This window comes from Malaclemys terrapin, chromosome 2 (genome assembly GCF_027887155.1).
Source record: "Malaclemys terrapin pileata isolate rMalTer1 chromosome 2, rMalTer1.hap1, whole genome shotgun sequence".
Lineage (NCBI taxonomy): Eukaryota > Metazoa > Chordata > Testudines > Emydidae > Malaclemys > Malaclemys terrapin.
In genome coordinates this window covers 102,973,266-102,990,791 of record NC_071506.1, presented here as the reverse complement: position 1 = coordinate 102,990,791, position 17,526 = coordinate 102,973,266, and the positions used below count along the sequence as shown (strand labels likewise).

General features: G+C 44.6%; 1 protein-coding gene across 4 annotated transcripts in view; it reads right to left on the bottom strand.

The window, feature by feature from the left end:
* Window positions 1-12,185, bottom strand: part of NFATC1 (nuclear factor of activated T cells 1) — a 146,828-nt gene extending 134,643 nt beyond the window's left edge. For 3 of the 4 annotated variants that reach the window (XM_054020262.1, XM_054020265.1, XM_054020263.1), the window contains exon 1: window positions 11,685-12,185. In XM_054020262.1, coding sequence (XP_053876237.1) covers window positions 11,685-11,826 — 142 coding nt within the window. In that variant the 5' untranslated portion in view covers window positions 11,827-12,185. Of the gene's footprint in view, window positions 1-5,705; window positions 6,089-11,684 lie in introns of those variants that run through there. The other variant, XM_054020264.1, reaches the window with a different exon arrangement.
* Between the last annotated feature and the right edge of the window lie 5,341 nt (window positions 12,186-17,526).

Sequence of the window (17,526 nt, the reverse complement as noted above, 5' to 3'; positions counted from 1 at the left end):
TCATCTCTGGGGAAATTGAGTTTCTGTATCTCCAAGGCACTCTTCTGAACTGTCTTGGATACAAACCTTAAAAGCAGAATTCTGCCTTCAAACCACAGAGCTGAAAGACTGCAGTGATATTGCAGACAGAAACTTGCACTTGGTGTAAGTGAGCCATGGTCCCCAAAGAGAAAATAAATAATAGTTAAAAAACCAGGGTGGAGAGAATATAATATGAACAACATGATCAAATACATTGCACTGAAATCACATACAACTAGAAGTTCCACTATGGTACGCTTCCAACTGGTTCCAGTTAACTCGATTTTGGAATAGAACAAGTCTATTGGCCTACACTGGTTTCTGGGACAAGGCAGCAGAGACCAGGTAAAGGATTCACACCGTGATGAAATACACTAGAATTCCATTAATAAATAATATCCAATAATCCTCTTATCATTTGAGCACTGACTGTGTTCTCTCTCTTCACCTGTATTTTATCAATTTCATAACATTAATTACAATACACATTTTGAAGTGCTGGCACAGTTACACAGTTGGTGCAGAAATCTAGGAGAGTCAGAGATCATCAAACAATTCAATTTGAATCAATACCATTTGGCTTACTGAATGACCATTAGTGAGTCACATGAACTTCATATGCCTTAGGTCCCAATTTTTAAAGGTATTTAGGCATTGTGGCACTCAACATTACCACACTTAACTGATTTAGGAGCTAAATGTAATTTACAAGAGGAATTTTGGGATTTACTAGCCAAGACCCCATTGACTAGGCTATCCCAAATGCTTAAATGACATTTAGACTCTTAAATCAGTTAGGTGTTGCAATGTTGAGCAACATAATGCCTAAATGCCTTTAAAAATCAGGGGCCTCTGTCTATTGGACTATAAAGGGCTACATTGTACTTGCTCTCACATGGTGCACTTTTGATTGGGGCTTGGAGGAAGGAAATGAGGTAAGGTTGCACACAGCCTCTCTCTCACCCACAATATCTCTGTGCAGGAGCCAGGGATACCTGCCATACTGCTCCATGCTAGTGCCCTTCTGGGGCTGCAGCCGTAGCCTTCCCCTTCACACAAGACAGCAAAGCTAGCTGGCCACCAAAGGCAAGGCATCCTCCACCCCATTAAGAGACGATGCTGTGGGCACAACTCACCGGTGTCTTTCCGAGCTCCTTTTGAAGTTGAGACAGCTCTGGATCACCCCTCCTGCAGGCCAGTACCCTTACACACTATCTAGCCCCATATTGGGAAAAGAAAACAAAGCCTTCCTAAAATAGCCCCTGCAGTTTGAGTTCAGATGATCCTTTGCTTTCAGTTTAATTCCCTGAATTAAAACTACAACTAGCTCTAATGTTCACCAGCCTTTTAAGGATTTTGTTATGGAAGAGGTACCGTCTTCATTCCTGAATGATAGTAATATTGGAAGTAAGGCTTCCCTACAATAGAAGCCCTTTCACACACACTGTTTGTTTCCTTCCCTCTCCAGAGGCAAACACCCCAGGCAGTGATCATGCCTTACCTTGCATGCTGAGATCCAGAAAAGCTTTGTTAATTTCCACAGCTGTTATTCCCAACATGACCCAATCCTCAGTAGCACTGAATATGCAAATGAGCTTCTGAGCTTGTTGCACCAGTGCAGGAGCTTACTCCGTTCCTTTTGTTTATCAACCCTACTCAATTTGATGCCATTATCCAGCTAAACAGTGTTCAGATTTCTTAATGTGAATGATTCAAAGAAAGACTATATTTACATAAAATTAATATATTTTAGCTATTTGATAGTAACTCTGAGATGTTTATACTGATTTATATCATGTCAGGCACCATTAATGTGTTCAACACCTATTTGAATCACTTTCTACTTAGCCTTAGGAAACTAGCTATTTACCAAGAGAGGTTCATTACATTACCCTAGAACATGTTACAGATGAAACAAGACTATTCAGAATATATTCTAGTTTGACACTTTAACCAAACACCATGAAGGGAGGAGATACCTTAAGAAAAATGCTATTAAAAAAAAAACCTGGCCAGTGTCACCGTTCACAAGGGTATGTAATTTTGTCATCCTCTTCTTTCTTCCTAGCAGCATGCAATTGATAAGGCTCTAATCTTTCCTCTGTATTAATAAATCTTGTTAACCTGCATTATTTAAAATAACCCTTATTTCATGCCTAAGAATAGGTTATTTCGTACTACGCCAACCCATAATCTGAATGGCAGGGAGTGATTTGTAAATAGATTTGGAGCTAATGAAAGGCAGCATGGTCCAGTGCTGGCAGGCAATGGACTGAGACTCAGGACACCTATTTTATAGTCCCCGCTCTGCCACTGACCTGCTGTGCAACCTTGGGCAAATCACTTTGCCATTCTGTGCCTCTGTTTCCCCTCCCATCTTTATCTGTCTTATCTAGTTAGAGTGTAAGTTATTTGGGAAAGTACCATCTTACTCTGCATTTGTACAGCACCTAGCAAAATGAGGCCTTGATCTCAGTTGGGTCCCCTAGGCAGTACTGTATTAATTATTAATAAATAAATTATAGCCATGGAATCATTTCCTTCTGTGGTCAGAAAACATTCTCATCAATTAGTTAAAAGACTCCTCCCATAATGCAACAAAAAGGGCATATATAATAATAATACCACCTAGCTAGTAAGCCTTGGTGAAATGCATCTACAAGGAGACTTTTGAGAAACATACCTTTTAAGCACCACAAGTTAATTGTCACATGTCCATCATGTAGAACCCAAGCAGATTTTTTAAAGAATTTAATTGTCACTGTTTTGTTAAGGTAAAGTAGCAAACTGGTGGCATCTTAATAAGACATATTAATTATTATGATCACCATAGGTGACATTCATGCCAATATAATTAAGGACTTGTCTTGGATTCCATAATAAACCTGATTTATTTAGCAATCTGGCCACCAGAATTCCCTGGGAGGTGAAGCTTGGTGCATAAAGTTCTAACAGTCACAAACAACTTAGGTATTTTGAAAAGAAAAATTTGAAACAACAAAGCAAATCAAGGCATTACATTTCTGAGTGGCTACCGAGCATGCGTAGTACATGTCCAACAAAAAATTCATCTGGATTTTGACACGTGGCGTGAGCTTTGATGGTGCCATTTTGGAAATTAGCTCAATAGTCTGCACCCAATGCGATGACATGCAATGGACAATTATGGCACTGCACAATATTGGGCCTTGTATTGTGTTATCACACAGTAGAATAACAAATATTGGAACTGAACCCCTTGTTTTGTGACAACTCCTAAGCATACTACTTTTCACTATATGGTGACCTAGAACTACCCTTCTCTCCTCCCCCCAATGAAACTTCTATGTTATAATTTAAATCCTTCTACAGCCTTAGGGGCCTGATCTTGCAAAGTGCTGTTTGCCTCTGGAAAAGTGTTGAACACATACACGGGTTTTTTTGTTTTGTTTTTGTTTTAAGGGTGACAAAAACTGGCACCTCACATGGACTTCAAGGGGAGCTAAAGTTGTTCAACACCTTTTCACAGACTTGACAGAGTTTAAGACCAGAAGGGACCATTTGCTCATTTTGCACATCACAGGCCATCAAATTTAACTCAAGCACTTTTTTAAGCCCAGTGACTTTTGTTAGACTAAAGCATTTTAGTCCTCAGGAGTCCACAGGCACAAAACAGGAGAGACCAAGGGGCCACCAATGCCTGAGTCTCCTGCAATGGCAGGGAATTGATTAGGTTGGATATGCCCTGACAAGCCCTAGGAAATGATCCATTCCCTCTCTCATTTTGATGGTAAGCTCCTATAGACAGCAGGCCTCTATATTTGTACAGTCTCTAGCACACTGTCTGAATTCAATTCACAAAGAGAAAGGAGCTCACTCCCCCTCTTCCCCCCCTCAGGTCCCTGCCATTCTGATCTGGGAGAAAATTCCTTCCCGATTGCAAATTTGGTGATCAGTTAGACCCTGAGCATGAAAGCAAGAGACACTGGCCAGGCATCTAAGAAAGAGGATTTTTGAAGATCAGACTATTTCTATTTAGTTGCTTAAGTCCATATTTTCAAGATGCCTAAGGGAATTCAATGGGCACCTGACTCCCTTGGGTCCCTTTGCAAATCTCAGCCCTAGGTGCCTAACTTGTGGCATCCAGATTTGCAAAACATTGTGACATTATTAATTAATGCATTTGGACATCATGCACGTCCCAGAGGAGAGGGCAATAGATGGTCACTGTGTAAGTAACACAAATGCAGCACATTAAACCTGCACACTGAAGAGCTGCAATACTATACTTGGAGTGTTGCTTTGACTGAAAGTCAAAACTTTGGAATGTAGCTCTAGTGATGCTCAGGGAGGTGGAGGATGGGTGTCTCCAAGATTCCATTACAGGGTCCAGTTGCGTGTGACTGGGAGCAACTCCAGCACTGAAAAAGTGGCAAGTGACATCTCCTCGGGATGCAGTGACAACACTCTTCTCTCCACATGCCAATTTCAGTGCTAAACAGTAGGTTTCGCCCCAAGGATGAAAAAAATGCCATTGGACTCTCACACTGTGTCTCATGGAGTCTGAACTGTACCGTCTAACTCAACATCAACTAAAGACAAGCCTGAAGCAAAATTCTAGATCAAAACACACCTGGCCCCCGAAGCGGGTGGGGGGAGGTTTGAAATCCAAACTCAGCTCCGGATTTCATCACTAGCTCTTCTTTTTAACAGGTTGGAACCAAAACACCAGATGCAAACATCCCCAACTCTACAATATTTTCATAGATTCATAGATTCTAGGACTGGAAGGGACCTCGAGAGGTCATTGAGTCCAGTCCCCTGCCCGCATGGCAGGACCAAATACTGTCTAGACCATCCCTGATAGACATTTATCTAACCTACTCTTAAATATCTCCAGAGATGGAGATTCCACAACCTCCCTAGGCAATTTATTCCAGTGTTTAACCACTCTGACAGTTAGGAACTTTTTCCTAATGTCCAACCTAGACCTCCCTTGCTGCAGTTTAAACCCATTGCTTCTGGTTCTATCCTTAGAGGCTAAGGTGAACAAGTTTTCTCCCTCCTCGTTATGACACCCTTTTAGATACCTGAAAACTGCTATCATAAAATTCAGACGTGGATCCTAATATTACAGGCTTCTCTCTCATTTGGATGGTAAACTCCTATAGACAACCATCCTCTGTGTTTGTACCGAGGATTGTTCAATAGATTGCACACTCAGTAAATAACATTTTTCTTTCTGGACTAAGTACACCTCAAAAGTCGAATGTTTTCTCCATCCCCACCCCAGCTCCCAAACCAAGAAATGCAAAAGGGCTCCCTTCCCTGCAAACATTATAGCCTGTATCTGCCCCGCTCCTCCTCCTCCCAACACCGCTGAGGATCCAGGGGGCCGCAGGATCTGGCAAAAGCAGCACTGGGGTGCCTCCACCTCCTGTTGTTAGGAGCAGTACTGTTCTTAGGACAAAGAGAGAGAGAACCATACAAACCCCCTTCCGCCTCCGCCTGGCCCCCCAAGCACGCCACTACTTTTCCTATTCCTTCCCAGGGAGCAGCCCCGCGTTGTGGTCACTCCTACGTGCCCCCATATAGCATCTCAGCACCACGCCACCTGCAACATGGAGCACGTCGTCAGAGCTCTACAACTAGGGAAGCCCTGAGCCCCGGCAAAGGGGTGCTGCTGCTGCCTAGTCTGTACCAACCTTTGCCACCGGTGCAATCATCGCCCTGGTTAAACTCGAAAAGAAAATCAAAATCAAACTCTTGGTCTTCCTGCAGGCCAGTCATGTCTCAGGAGGCGGCCGCGGCGCCCAAGCCGCCAACCCCACCAGCTGGGCGGCAAGGCGCAACTTTTCTCAGGCTCTGCCTGTTGTGTCTCGGAGCTGGGATACCGGGGGATGGGCTAGAGCCGATGGGCTGCGGCTCGCTCCAGGCTGTGGGTTAACTGCCGCCGGGGCTGTGAGCAGTGGGAGAAGCAGGCTCTGGTCTCCTCTGTGATTTCTGTGTAATTCAATCAGCCGGAGCTGCTTGCTGCAGGTACAATCACCCGGCTGCTGCAGGCGGCTTCTGGGCTGTAATGTGACCCTCCCCGCTGTCTGTGTCTCCCTGTCTGTGTCTCTGATCCTCCCTCTCTCGTTGTTGATGTTTCCGGGTTTATATAAACAATCGAGTTGCTCTGCCTGCCTCTCGCTAGTTCCTTGTTTTAAAATTAACTCGCGCCGGGGGGGTAAGAGACCGCTCAGGATTCCCCGCTGCCCCGCTCCCCACCAGAGAGGCGCTTGGACAGGTGGGCTGATTAGTCAGAGAGGGTCAAGCTGAGTGATGGTCCTCGCTAAACTCCCGATTGCCGCGGGCAGTTTTGCTGCCCTTGCTGATGTCTCTTTTCTGTCCCCTTTTTTTGCTAACGTGAACCGTAAAACTGAAACCCACGCTCCCTTCCCTCCCCCTCCTACGGACACGTGTCTGCGCGCTTCTGACAGCGCTTTGCTCCGCCGCTTTATGTGGTTACTAATACCGCCAGGATGAACACTCTCTCTCTCTCTAGCCCTCTCCCCCGCCCTCCATTTTTGCAATGTTCCTGAACTTCCTTTAAAAAAAAATCTCTCTCTCAAGAAAGTATGAACAAAGCGAAAAGACTGCAGAGGCTCTCACAAGCCACAGCTGCGAGCTGGAGGGTGGTTGTACTGCGGGATGGGGGAGCTGCCATGGAGTAGGAACCTGGGAAATGAAGGGGTTTCTGTTCCACTCCACCACATTGGCAGACACATTTTAATTGCCACCGGTTTCAAGTTTCCCGGACCGCACTGATTACAAAACGGGGAGGGGGGGGGAGAGTTCTCTCTTCTTGGCTAACTGACAAACCTTAATAATGGGCCCTCATGATGAGGAGTTCAGCTTGCCAGTCTGTGTGGGTTGGGGACTTCAGGTTGCAGTGCAAAGCTGTGCTACATGCTAAATGTCGTTTTCTGGTCACAGCAGTGCCCCTGGGTTGCCTTTCTCTCTCTTTCTCTCTTTTTTTTTTTTTTTTTTTTTTTTTTTGGCTAGCCATAATATTTTGCATTTAGTTGCAGCACCCACTAGTGCCAACTGCCATAAAAACACATTACAACGGGACTTTTAATATTATCTATTGTATTGTACACGTACGGTGGGGGAAAGGAGAAATTCCCTTGGCCAAGTCTTCAAGTTCATACTGAGGGGAATTTGCAGATTGTTTGACAATCTAAAAGAGAAGCACAATGCTCCCCCCCCCCTCCCCGAATTAGCGGTTCACATAAACGTCGTTGTTTCCCCCTCCTTTAAAGCTGACAAGAAAAGTTGCAGTGCTCTTTGAATGGTGTCTGCTGTATTTTGCCCTGTTTTGTTTTAAAAGTGATACTTTATAAGAATGTTGTTCTTCTCTATTTGGGAATATATTTATTTCGGATTATACGAGCCAGTTTTAAAGACTACAAAATGCAAATGACCTCACCGCCCCAGGAGCCAGGACTGAGATGAAACTGTTGAGCTCCCAGAATTTTTAAGGCTGGATTTCAAAGGAATATTTTTAAAGCAGTTATGGAAACGACATTCCCTTATAAACTCAGGGAATACCATTTTCCGGGCTAATGGCTGAAAACTCCATTACAAAGTGCCAAGAAAATACAATTTTTTTTGCATCAGAATTCATTCTGTTTTTTTCTTTCCATCACAAAGTGTTGTGCTGCAGTTACAAATTATCTCTCATGATTTACACAGCGCTGGCCAACATCTGTCCTCAGGCAATTTACTAAACTGATGTTGAACTTGTGGTGGTCTCTGACTTATTGTCTGATTGTTACAGATATTGCTAACGACTGAAATGTCCCTAGTCTTCACCTACAACTCCAGAATTGGGAGGCTGAGTGGGGATTGGTTTTGGAGCGAACCAGACTGTAGTGGCTGTGGATAGCACATCTGTGCAGTCGATTGGCAGGACAGACTGCTAATACATTGTGTAATGCTTGTGTACCAACCTTCTTTGCTTTTGCAGGGTTTCCATTATTTCTTTGCCCCCAGCTGTTTGTTCTAAGCTGCAAGGCTGAATCACCAGAGTATGTAAAAGGCCTTGGCATCAACTTAAAACAACCCTCTGGAATAGCAGGATCACTAAGGTGCCTGGCTTAAAGGTTTTGAGGGAGCAGAAGAAAATGGTGGGAGAATGGAATGCCTTCTCAACCAAGGCTAATAAATGTACTCTCTTTCTTTGTCCTCTACAGCCCAGCACTATCAACCTAAATCCATATTCAGACATCTCAGACCGTGGTCTGATTTTCAAAGAGGCCGAAGAGCCATGGCTGCTATTGACTTCAGTGGGAATGCTCAGCACGAGCCTGAAAATCAGGCCAGGTATTGCTGCCTAAATATGGATTTGGTGCCTAACTTTAGGAGTTGAAAATGCTGGGCTTTGTGGCCGCTGGTTTTCTAGGCGTTGCTACTTTTCGCTCAAACCGGTAACCTATGCAGAACTTCTCCTTGAGCCTACATATTGCGAGTTTCATTTTCTTTTTACCCAGCTACACTTCGCTTTGGTTTGCCCTGTTTTAGAAATAGTTCTCAAGCAAATGTTTATATTTTGTAGCCTTTGGGTTCTGAATTATCGCTAAAAGCGCAGGTAAACTAGAAGTGCACTTCCTGACCAAAAAACCCAACAAAACCCCCAAGTGCTCATAGTCACTCATTAGGTTATTACTGCTGATCCAAGGGAAGACATTCTATAAAGTCAGTATCATTCCTACAAATGATTAGTTTTCCATCACTTCAGACCGGTTCACCTTCCCTTAACATATGAAATAGTAATAAAATATTTGTGATTAGCAGGACATATTTGTTCTCCATCTGAGTCCCTGCCAATGATACACGAGGAGGAAGGGAGACTCATTACAAAATATCCGCTACATTTATTATTGAATCGTTTTCATTTTTGTTTCTACACACTGGTACCTTCGATATTGATCGATGGTTCGGAGCTATTTAGTCACAGACAGTTTGATTTGCCAATCCAACAAATATTAGTATCGCCGGTGAAATGTTGAGATTGGCACATCGCCTCTGAAGAACTGTGTAGGAATACAGAACTCAAGTGATGGAATGCGTTAAGATTGAGTGAATGTGTCCTGTCTGTTAACAACCTGGATTAAAACAATGCTATTAACCTAGGGAGACCCTCATTTCTTAAGGGAAAACCTGTTCTATTTCTATGAAGAAAAACTCTGTGAATGGTTGCAAGGTTACATCGACACTCTTTCCGCCCCCCCAAATGACTTTGAGGCAGATCCTCAGCTGGTGCAAATTGTCATAATCCCATTGACTTCAATGGAGCAATAACAATTAATACTAGCTGAGGCTCTCGCCCCAGTTGTGTTCACCACAGTCTGAAAGACAGTTTCAGCTTTAAATAACAGTAATGTTTGATTAGTTTTAACGCACAGCCCTCCACACTTTGGTAGATTCCAAAGCATCATTGTACTGCTCCATAAGGCTGTACATAGTAACTTCCTCCCCCCCCCCCCCCCCGAGTGATGCGATAGTTTCTTCACAGTTAAAGTTTAAAATAACATATTTGATTGTTGCCACTTGGCAGTGGTAAGCCTTAATTTGCAGAGAGTCAATCTTTACTTGTAGAGTTCCCCTATGTATTTACTGCATTAGATCATTCTTTCTGTTGGCCTAATTTCTAAGCCCCTTGAAAAATATATCAACAATAAAGTGAATTATTGCAGATAGCTTGTGACATTTTAGCACAGGAATCAGAAAAGTTATTTAATTAAGCAGGAAACCATAGAAATAAAGAGGAATCTCTCTTTTTTTAACCCCCCCCCCCCAATTTATGTTTTTGCTTTTTTGTCTTCGGGATTATTTTTTGAAGCTAGAACATTAACTGTCTTTGAAGTTAAACATTTTGGAAGTCCTCTGCATGCAGCATTTGAAAGTTCAAGAAGGCAAAAGCCATGAAATCTCTACTAATATTGCAATACGTAACTTTCATCTAAAGAGGCGTTTGAATGATTTCAGTATCAGAGTCCAATAATCCAGTAGCATATGTAGTTATTGCACGGGAAGGATTCTTTCAATTGAAATCTAGTGAAACCAGCTGTGCAGAAAAGGTAGACACTGAAAAAGTAGCCTAGCATGCTTGTGCAAACTCAGAAAATAAGCAGCATGTTCTATACTTCAGAACTGCTCGAATAAACACTATTGACTAATTTCACTATCAGCTTTTTAATCACCATGTCCTTTTAAGATGGTTTTAATTACACTGAAGAGCGGTATATCAAACGCCCTCCCACATTTTGAAGATTGAAGGCTTGAGTCTACACTGAACCCGGTAACTGTACTGATTCCAAAACAGAAAGCTGAAACGTACATGACACCTGCCAAGAGAGGAAAGTGACTTATCTGTGCTACAGTCTGTCATTCATAACAAAAAGAATGGTGATTCCACCAAAAGGCTTTGATTGTAATACTATTCTGTAAAACAATAGTTTTATTATTGTAGAGAGTGCCACGGGTTCCCGATGCCTTAGGGAAGAAAATGTCCTGGGACTAGAACTCCCATTTAAGTCACTGGATCAGGCCCTTGGTTTAAAAAAACAACAACTAGGGGTCAGAGGTTACCTTATTTGCAACCCTAAACATGTGCTAACAGTAAAATATTTCAAAAGACCTGCACCCATGATATTTTCCCATTAACTTGGCTAATGTATTTTCCCATTTAGAACATTTTGGGACTATGGGTACCGAAAGAGCATTAAAAAAAAAAAAAAAAGGAAATGCGTTGTCGTGAATAGCATAATGTGTACTGTAATTGCATGTTATGAATTAGGGTACAGTAGATGTGAGAAAATATTCCCCCTCGTGTACATGAAAGAATAACGTAGTAGGACCTTTGGAGCTTTTGTTTGTTTGTTTTGATACCCTGGAGGAGGGATCATCATTATTAGGTTTCAGATTACCCTGAGACTTTTTGTTTTTACAAGGTTTTCTAGTTTTTCGAAAGGTTACACATGGTTTTAGTTATAGGGTGTATTCTAGCTGAAAACCATATAGCACTTAATCATAATACTGTCGTTTCAAATGTGCTATTTGCATGTCAGGAGTTAGTGGTTAAAAATGATTCAACAAGCTAACTTCGCTCTGCGCACTATAACTCCGCGAAACATTAACACACAGCCATTCTTTAACTCCACAGTATCCTGGGATGCCTTCAGCTGGACAGAGAACTGTTCCACCCTGAGCCTGCATTAATCAAACTACAAAATACGTTTAAAAATGGCTCTGTTGGGGTTAAATCTAAACAGACCCTGCCTGTGATTCTGACAGGTCCACCAAAAAAGCACTCCATTGTATTTTATTGTGCCGCCTGCAGCTCAAGGATCCAGAAGCCAAGGCCAAGTTCATGCAGCGCAAGAGGAAAAGGAGACACCTATTGGCAAAAAGTCGCATTCAAACCTCAAGGCTGCTTTGGGGAAACACCAGGGGGACACCGCTTCCCAATCACTGCAGCCAGCGCCAGCAGCGGCCGGTCCTCTTCCTCCCCGACACGAGTTGCCCCGGGCACTGTCCCGGCCACACTCTTCCACCCTCCTCCCTAAAATGCAAATCCCAAGCAGGAGCAAACAACGGGGCATGCAAAAACCCTTCTGAAAACCCCAGGTCTTTACCTTCCTCTGCTGATTTCATGCTGCTGCTGCTGCTGAAGGGGCAGGAAGAGCGCTGCAAAGCCACCAAAGTTTCTCTCCCTCTAGCTGGATCCGGAGGTCCGGCTAGAAAGTGCTTGGAAGTGGGAAGGCCAGGGCTTGGCATCCACTCGGCAAGGAGGGGGTGAAAGTGGGGTGGAGAGGAGGGGGATCCCTCTCGCTGCCTCTCGCTTCTTTCGCCCCGCTTCCGCGCTCTCTGGCTTGCTTGGAAACCGAGGTGCGCTGTGTGTCACCCCCCTCCCCTCCCACAGTGGAAGCCAAACCCTAAAGGGAAACGTTAGATGGCAGCAGCTGTCCCCAGGGCAATGTCACTGAGAGGAGAGGGCGAGCGAGTGGGCATAACCCAGGCAGTAGCGCTGCGGCGAGCCCTGCTAGGGAGCCCCTGGGAAGTTCGTCTCTCTCCCTCCCTCCCGTCTCCCGGGGTCTTATGCAGGGGGGTGTATTTTGATCAGTGAGCATGAAGAATCTGTAAGTCTCTCTCTGACGCAGGGCTGCGCGGAGACGGCTGCCTTTTTAAAGCTGGAAAACACCCCCCCACCCCCAGCGCCTTCCCGTCCCAGCCCCTCTCCCCGCCCAGCGTCCCGTGATGTCACGGGGCCTGCCAGCTCCTCTCAGCTGCACGCGCGAGGAGCCAGCAGGAGGCTTCAAGCTTCAGTGCCAGGGAGAAAAGTCCAAGCGGAGCCCCCTTGCTCTCCTACCTCTGATTCTGCTGAAGAAGCAGCTCCTGCTGCTGCTGTTGCACAAAGACTTGGTTTAATCGGAGCACACACGCACACACACACACCTCCCCACCCACAGAATCTGGCACCCCCCCAAAACTCATTAGATTTCTAAAAGTTTGTGAGTGTCTGTTTCAAATGAGTAAGCAACACATTTAGTTCATGAAATAAAAGGAGGGAAGGGAGGGAGCGGGGGGAAAAAAGCCCTGCATGCTGAAATCATTATGTAAAAAAATCGCAGGCTTCCCTCGCTGTGGAAATTTGGAAAAGAGCATCCACTGGCAGGCAAGAGAAAGGAAAATCCCATTCTGCTAAATTACTTACAGACTCGACGGATTTGATTTCAGCCACTCAGATTTATTATTAGTTTATTTATTTATTATTCTGTAACTATCAGAGCAACACAACCTCGTTACATCGCTTAAGAGCTGTGGAAAAGGGACCAGCGGAGGGGTCCATCCACAGCCCGCAAATAGCATCTCACAGGACCTGTCCTCAGTTCAAATAGGACACAGTGTCAAAGCTTGCAGTAACTGGGAGCGACAGGCTTTAAAAGAGTGCGCGCCGGGGGTGGGGGGATATTAGTTAAATCTTCTTTTAATTCAGTCCATTTTCCCTTTCAGCTCCTACCCTCTCCCTCTGCCCTCGCAGCTGGCAAAAAGGGCCATACTTTCTTGTTGGAGTTGGACAGCAGCAAAGGGAGAGTTAGGGCGGTTAAAATATCTGGTGTATGAAAAAAAATCATAAATCTGTTGCATGACACCCAGATGTGGTTTAAAATAAACCCAATATAAACGAAATCCTGTCTGCTTCTGGGGAACAGGAGGCCATAGAAGATTCTTTGAGGCAAATTATTGTACTAAGGCATTACTGAAAATGTTCCACCTCAAACAATGAGCCCCGAGAAAAATATTTCCCCCCAAATGAGGAACTGTCCATTCAGATACAAAGACGAAGACATGTCTTTCAAGGCAGACTTTTCAAAAACTTTTTTTCAATCATCTAAAAGGGATTTTGTTAATCTATAAATATGAAATTCAAGTGAGCTCAATGTTTGCTTACTCTAGCCAACTTCAGTAACTTATTCCTACAAGAAATGGAACCAAATTACTAATTATGAGAAAGCAAAGATCTAATTGTTTCAGTTATCTATTGTTACGTCAGAGGCTTCCAGATAGGAAGTGTGTGTTATACGATTTAGATATTTGTATACGTGTAGGGAGGGAGGGTTGGAATACAGTTATTTCTTGTATTCTCAAGTGTCACTTTCCCACATATTACAGATGCCTTCAGAAAAGTGAAAAAAATATTTAAGAGTCCAAGTAGAATCCTGTCTAATCTATCTAGGTTTTTATATTTTTATCACTATGGTAACTGAATGCGTGGGCGATGGATGGAATCGGTCCTGAATAGTAGCCAATTTCTTTTTGAAAAGTTGGGAGTTTTGGAAGATTTCCTCCCTAGTCGGTCACCTCTCATTAGTTGCAGAAAAAAAAATACTATTAAACCACATCACTGCTTATTGATGCAACAATTACAACAGCAGGGGACACTGACACTTCAAGTGAAGGGGTAATCATAAACAATCTGCTAGGGTGCACTGTATTTTTACTCCAGCCATCTTCACTTCGGAACGGCCTTTGATTTTGAGCTTGTTTTCCTTCTGTGGGACTTTGTGCTTTTCAATGTCAGATACTAGGGACTTGGGCTCGGCACATAAGAGGTGTTTTCTTCTGGGGGGGGGGGGGGAAGCAGCGGGACAAATGAGCCACAAGACAAGTGCGGATGACAAATCGCAGCTATTATTTTAGTCTCTCTCTCTTTGCCAAAGGAGTTTTTGGAGCTACCTTTCCAGATGGGAAGCGCCAGCCCTGTGCGCTCTGGAAAGAGGCTTGGGGAGGTGTAAGGTCAACTAAAGTGCTTGTTTTCTGACCTCTTAACGTGTCCGCTGTACATTTTAATGGCACATCGATTTTTGGGAGCTACTTGCTTGGCGGTGAGAGGAGCAGGGAGACCCTTTCCCAGGAATGCGGAGAAAACCCAGACGCCCAGCGAGTGAGTCACTCTGCTGAACGAACACACACACACACACACACACACACACGTTGCTCCCGGCAGTAGTCGCTGCAATGTAATGCGCACACATCCAGAGAGAGTCCCGACAAACCTCCAGCGGCTCCCCCTCCCGTACATAACAGAGCCCTAAGGTGAGGCTGCTGGTGCCCGGCCCCTAACGCTGTGCTTAGGGGGCAGCTCGGGGAAGAGAGTGGAGGGCGAAAGCTGCTCTCTCGTTCTTTGCCTCTCTTTTCCTGTCTGCTTTCAGTGCTTTCCTTTCCCCCCTTCTCCACTGAAATGACGGAATCCCCAGTCTGTTTCCTCCTGTTTAATGCCGTTGCCTGGACCACCGTGGCTTTGCTCCAAGTCCCAGGGAGTTTTCGAAGGCGGCAGCAGCAGCAATCTCCGCAGCCAGCTAACCGTGGCCGCCTGGTCCAGAGCCCAGAGAGCCGCTCGCAGCTGGCCCCAGCTCCAGATGTTCCTGACCGTGAGCTGGGCCCAGCCGGCCTCGAGTTCAGGCTGCTGCTGAGGCTGCGGCTGCCACCCCAAAAAGGAATTGCTCCTGCTCCACCCCACGCTGCTGCTGCTACTCATCTTCCCTTTTCCCTTCTCCTCCCTCCTCCTGAAGTTTGTTTACAGCCGCTACTAGGAGCGACTGTTACATGGGTTTTATTTTAGGAGTGGGTGATGACTAACAAAGAGCTCAGTACAGAAAACAACCCTATTTTTAGACGGCTGTTGTTTCAGTGGATTATTGTAGCAAATACACCCTCCCGATTTCTAAAGCCACTTCCAGATGCCAAATCCTTTCTTCTGCACTGTTGCTGAAACACACAGGCCTGTCCAACTCCTGCAGCTGGCCTGGACTCCTGGGTTTGGTTGCTGTTGGTTTTCTTTTAATTTTCCCAGATCAAATAGCTAAATCCTACACATAATTGCTATGGATACAATGGGTTTTAATTAATTTGGTGTTTCCAATACCCCACCCTACAGCTCTTTCCACAGAGAATGGGCCAACCAGGGAATGTTCAGAGCAATTCTGGTGAACTTGGGTCATCCGGAGGAGTGGGGCGCTCTCTCTTGCCCTGCAATGCTTAGACCTTCTGTAGGACTTTCATCTACATAGTGTGTTACAGTGTGGGCTGTCTCCTATTTTAGCTTTGACTCAAGAGTTCTGTGCTTCCTCAAGTTGCAGCCAAAGACTTGAGAAAGACTTGCAGAGTTCTGTAGAGAGACCTGGATGTCCTTACTCTGCACTCTCAGTCTTATCCATCTCCCCCTTCCTTCCCTTCAGTCTTAATGATGGTGTGGGAATGCTACATACCTACAAACTGCTGGCTTGGTAATGGATTTTAAGGAGTTTAATGGAAGAGACCATTTCAATCACCTAGTTTGACCTCCTGCATAATACAGGCCTGAGAACTTTACCTAGTAATTCCTGCCTGAATCCTAATCACTTGTGGTTAAACTATAGACCCGGCGCCAGCACTCCCTGCTCTAGTGGGTACTGAAGACCAAGCAGAGAAATGAATGCCTACCAGGGGACTCCTCACATGTAAGAGCAAGAAATGCTCCCTTGTTTGGTGCATTTTAGTCAGTCTCTCCCTCTACCTCTCTCCCTTCAGAGCAGGGAGCTTCTTGGTGGTCTGGGGAGTGGCCCTTTCTCTGTTTATCAGCTGAGAGCTCCCCTGATTAGCCTTTGGGCCCCATTCTATGTAGGTATTTGTATGATCTCCATCACTAAGCACCATTCCAGCCACGTGTCCCAGGAATGAGGAACAGGGAGAGGAACAAATGAAGGCCCTGTCTACATTGGGAACACAAGGTTTGTTGGTTAACCTATGCTAAAGAACACTGCTTAGCACTTCGATAAAGATACTAGTGTTTTAAAACATGTTAGCTGCCTGTGGTCAACCTGAGGGTGATGGCTGATACATGTGGAAAGGGGAAACAGAGCCACAGTGGCACCATTCCCCAACTCTTGAGATCCCATTAGCCCTTTTCTGTGAAGACAACATGATTGAGCCTGATCAGATTTAGGGCTATGTCATGGTAGAGAAGATGGCAGAACTGTAACAACCACGCTGTGGCATGGCCCTCTATGAACCCCTCAGACTTTCTGTCAGTATAGGTCATGGAATTTAGTGCTGCTTGGTGGGAGCACATTAATTTCTGCTCAGCAAGCCACATTAGAAGGATTGCAAAGCAAAGGCATAGTAGTGAGTTTAACAGAGGAGTTTCCACTTTGCATGGATGCCCTGAGAGCCACAGGTCTGATGCTGGCTTTCCCTACAGATCCTTTTGCTTTGCACAGGTTAGATGCCACAGTCGTATTCCCTCCAGAATAGTACTAACGCTGCATCGGAAAGATAGGAAGTATGGCAGGAGACCACTCTGGGTTAACCAGAAGATCTTCAGTGATCTGAAACTCAAAAGAGTCCTACAAAAAGTAGAAAGTAGGTCAAATTATAAAGGATAGATAAAAGCAAATAACACAAGTATGTAGGGACAAAATTAGAAAGCTCAATGCAGAAAACGAGATTAAGCTAGCTACAGACATAAAGGGTAACAAGAAAACATTCTACAAATACATTAGAAGCAAGAGGAAAACCAAGGACAGGATAAGCCCATTACTCAACGAGGGGGAAAAACCCAACAGAAAATATAGAAATGGCAGAAGTGTTAAATCACTTTTTTGTTTCAGTTTTCATCAAAAAGATTAGTGATTGGACATCTAACATGCCAGTGAATGACAGTGAAAATGAGGTAGGATTAAAGGCTAAAATAGGGAAAGAACAAGTTAAAAATTACTTAGACAAGTTAGATGTCTTCAAGGCACCAGGGCCTGATGAAATACATCCTAGAACATGGGCTCTCAAACTGAGGGTCGGGACCCCTCAGGGGGTCACGAGATTATTACATGGGGGGGGGGAGAGGGTGAGCTGTCAGCCTCCACACCAAACCCCACTTTGCCTCCAGCATTTATAATGGTGTTAAATATATTAAAAAAGTGTTTTCAATTTGTAAGGGTG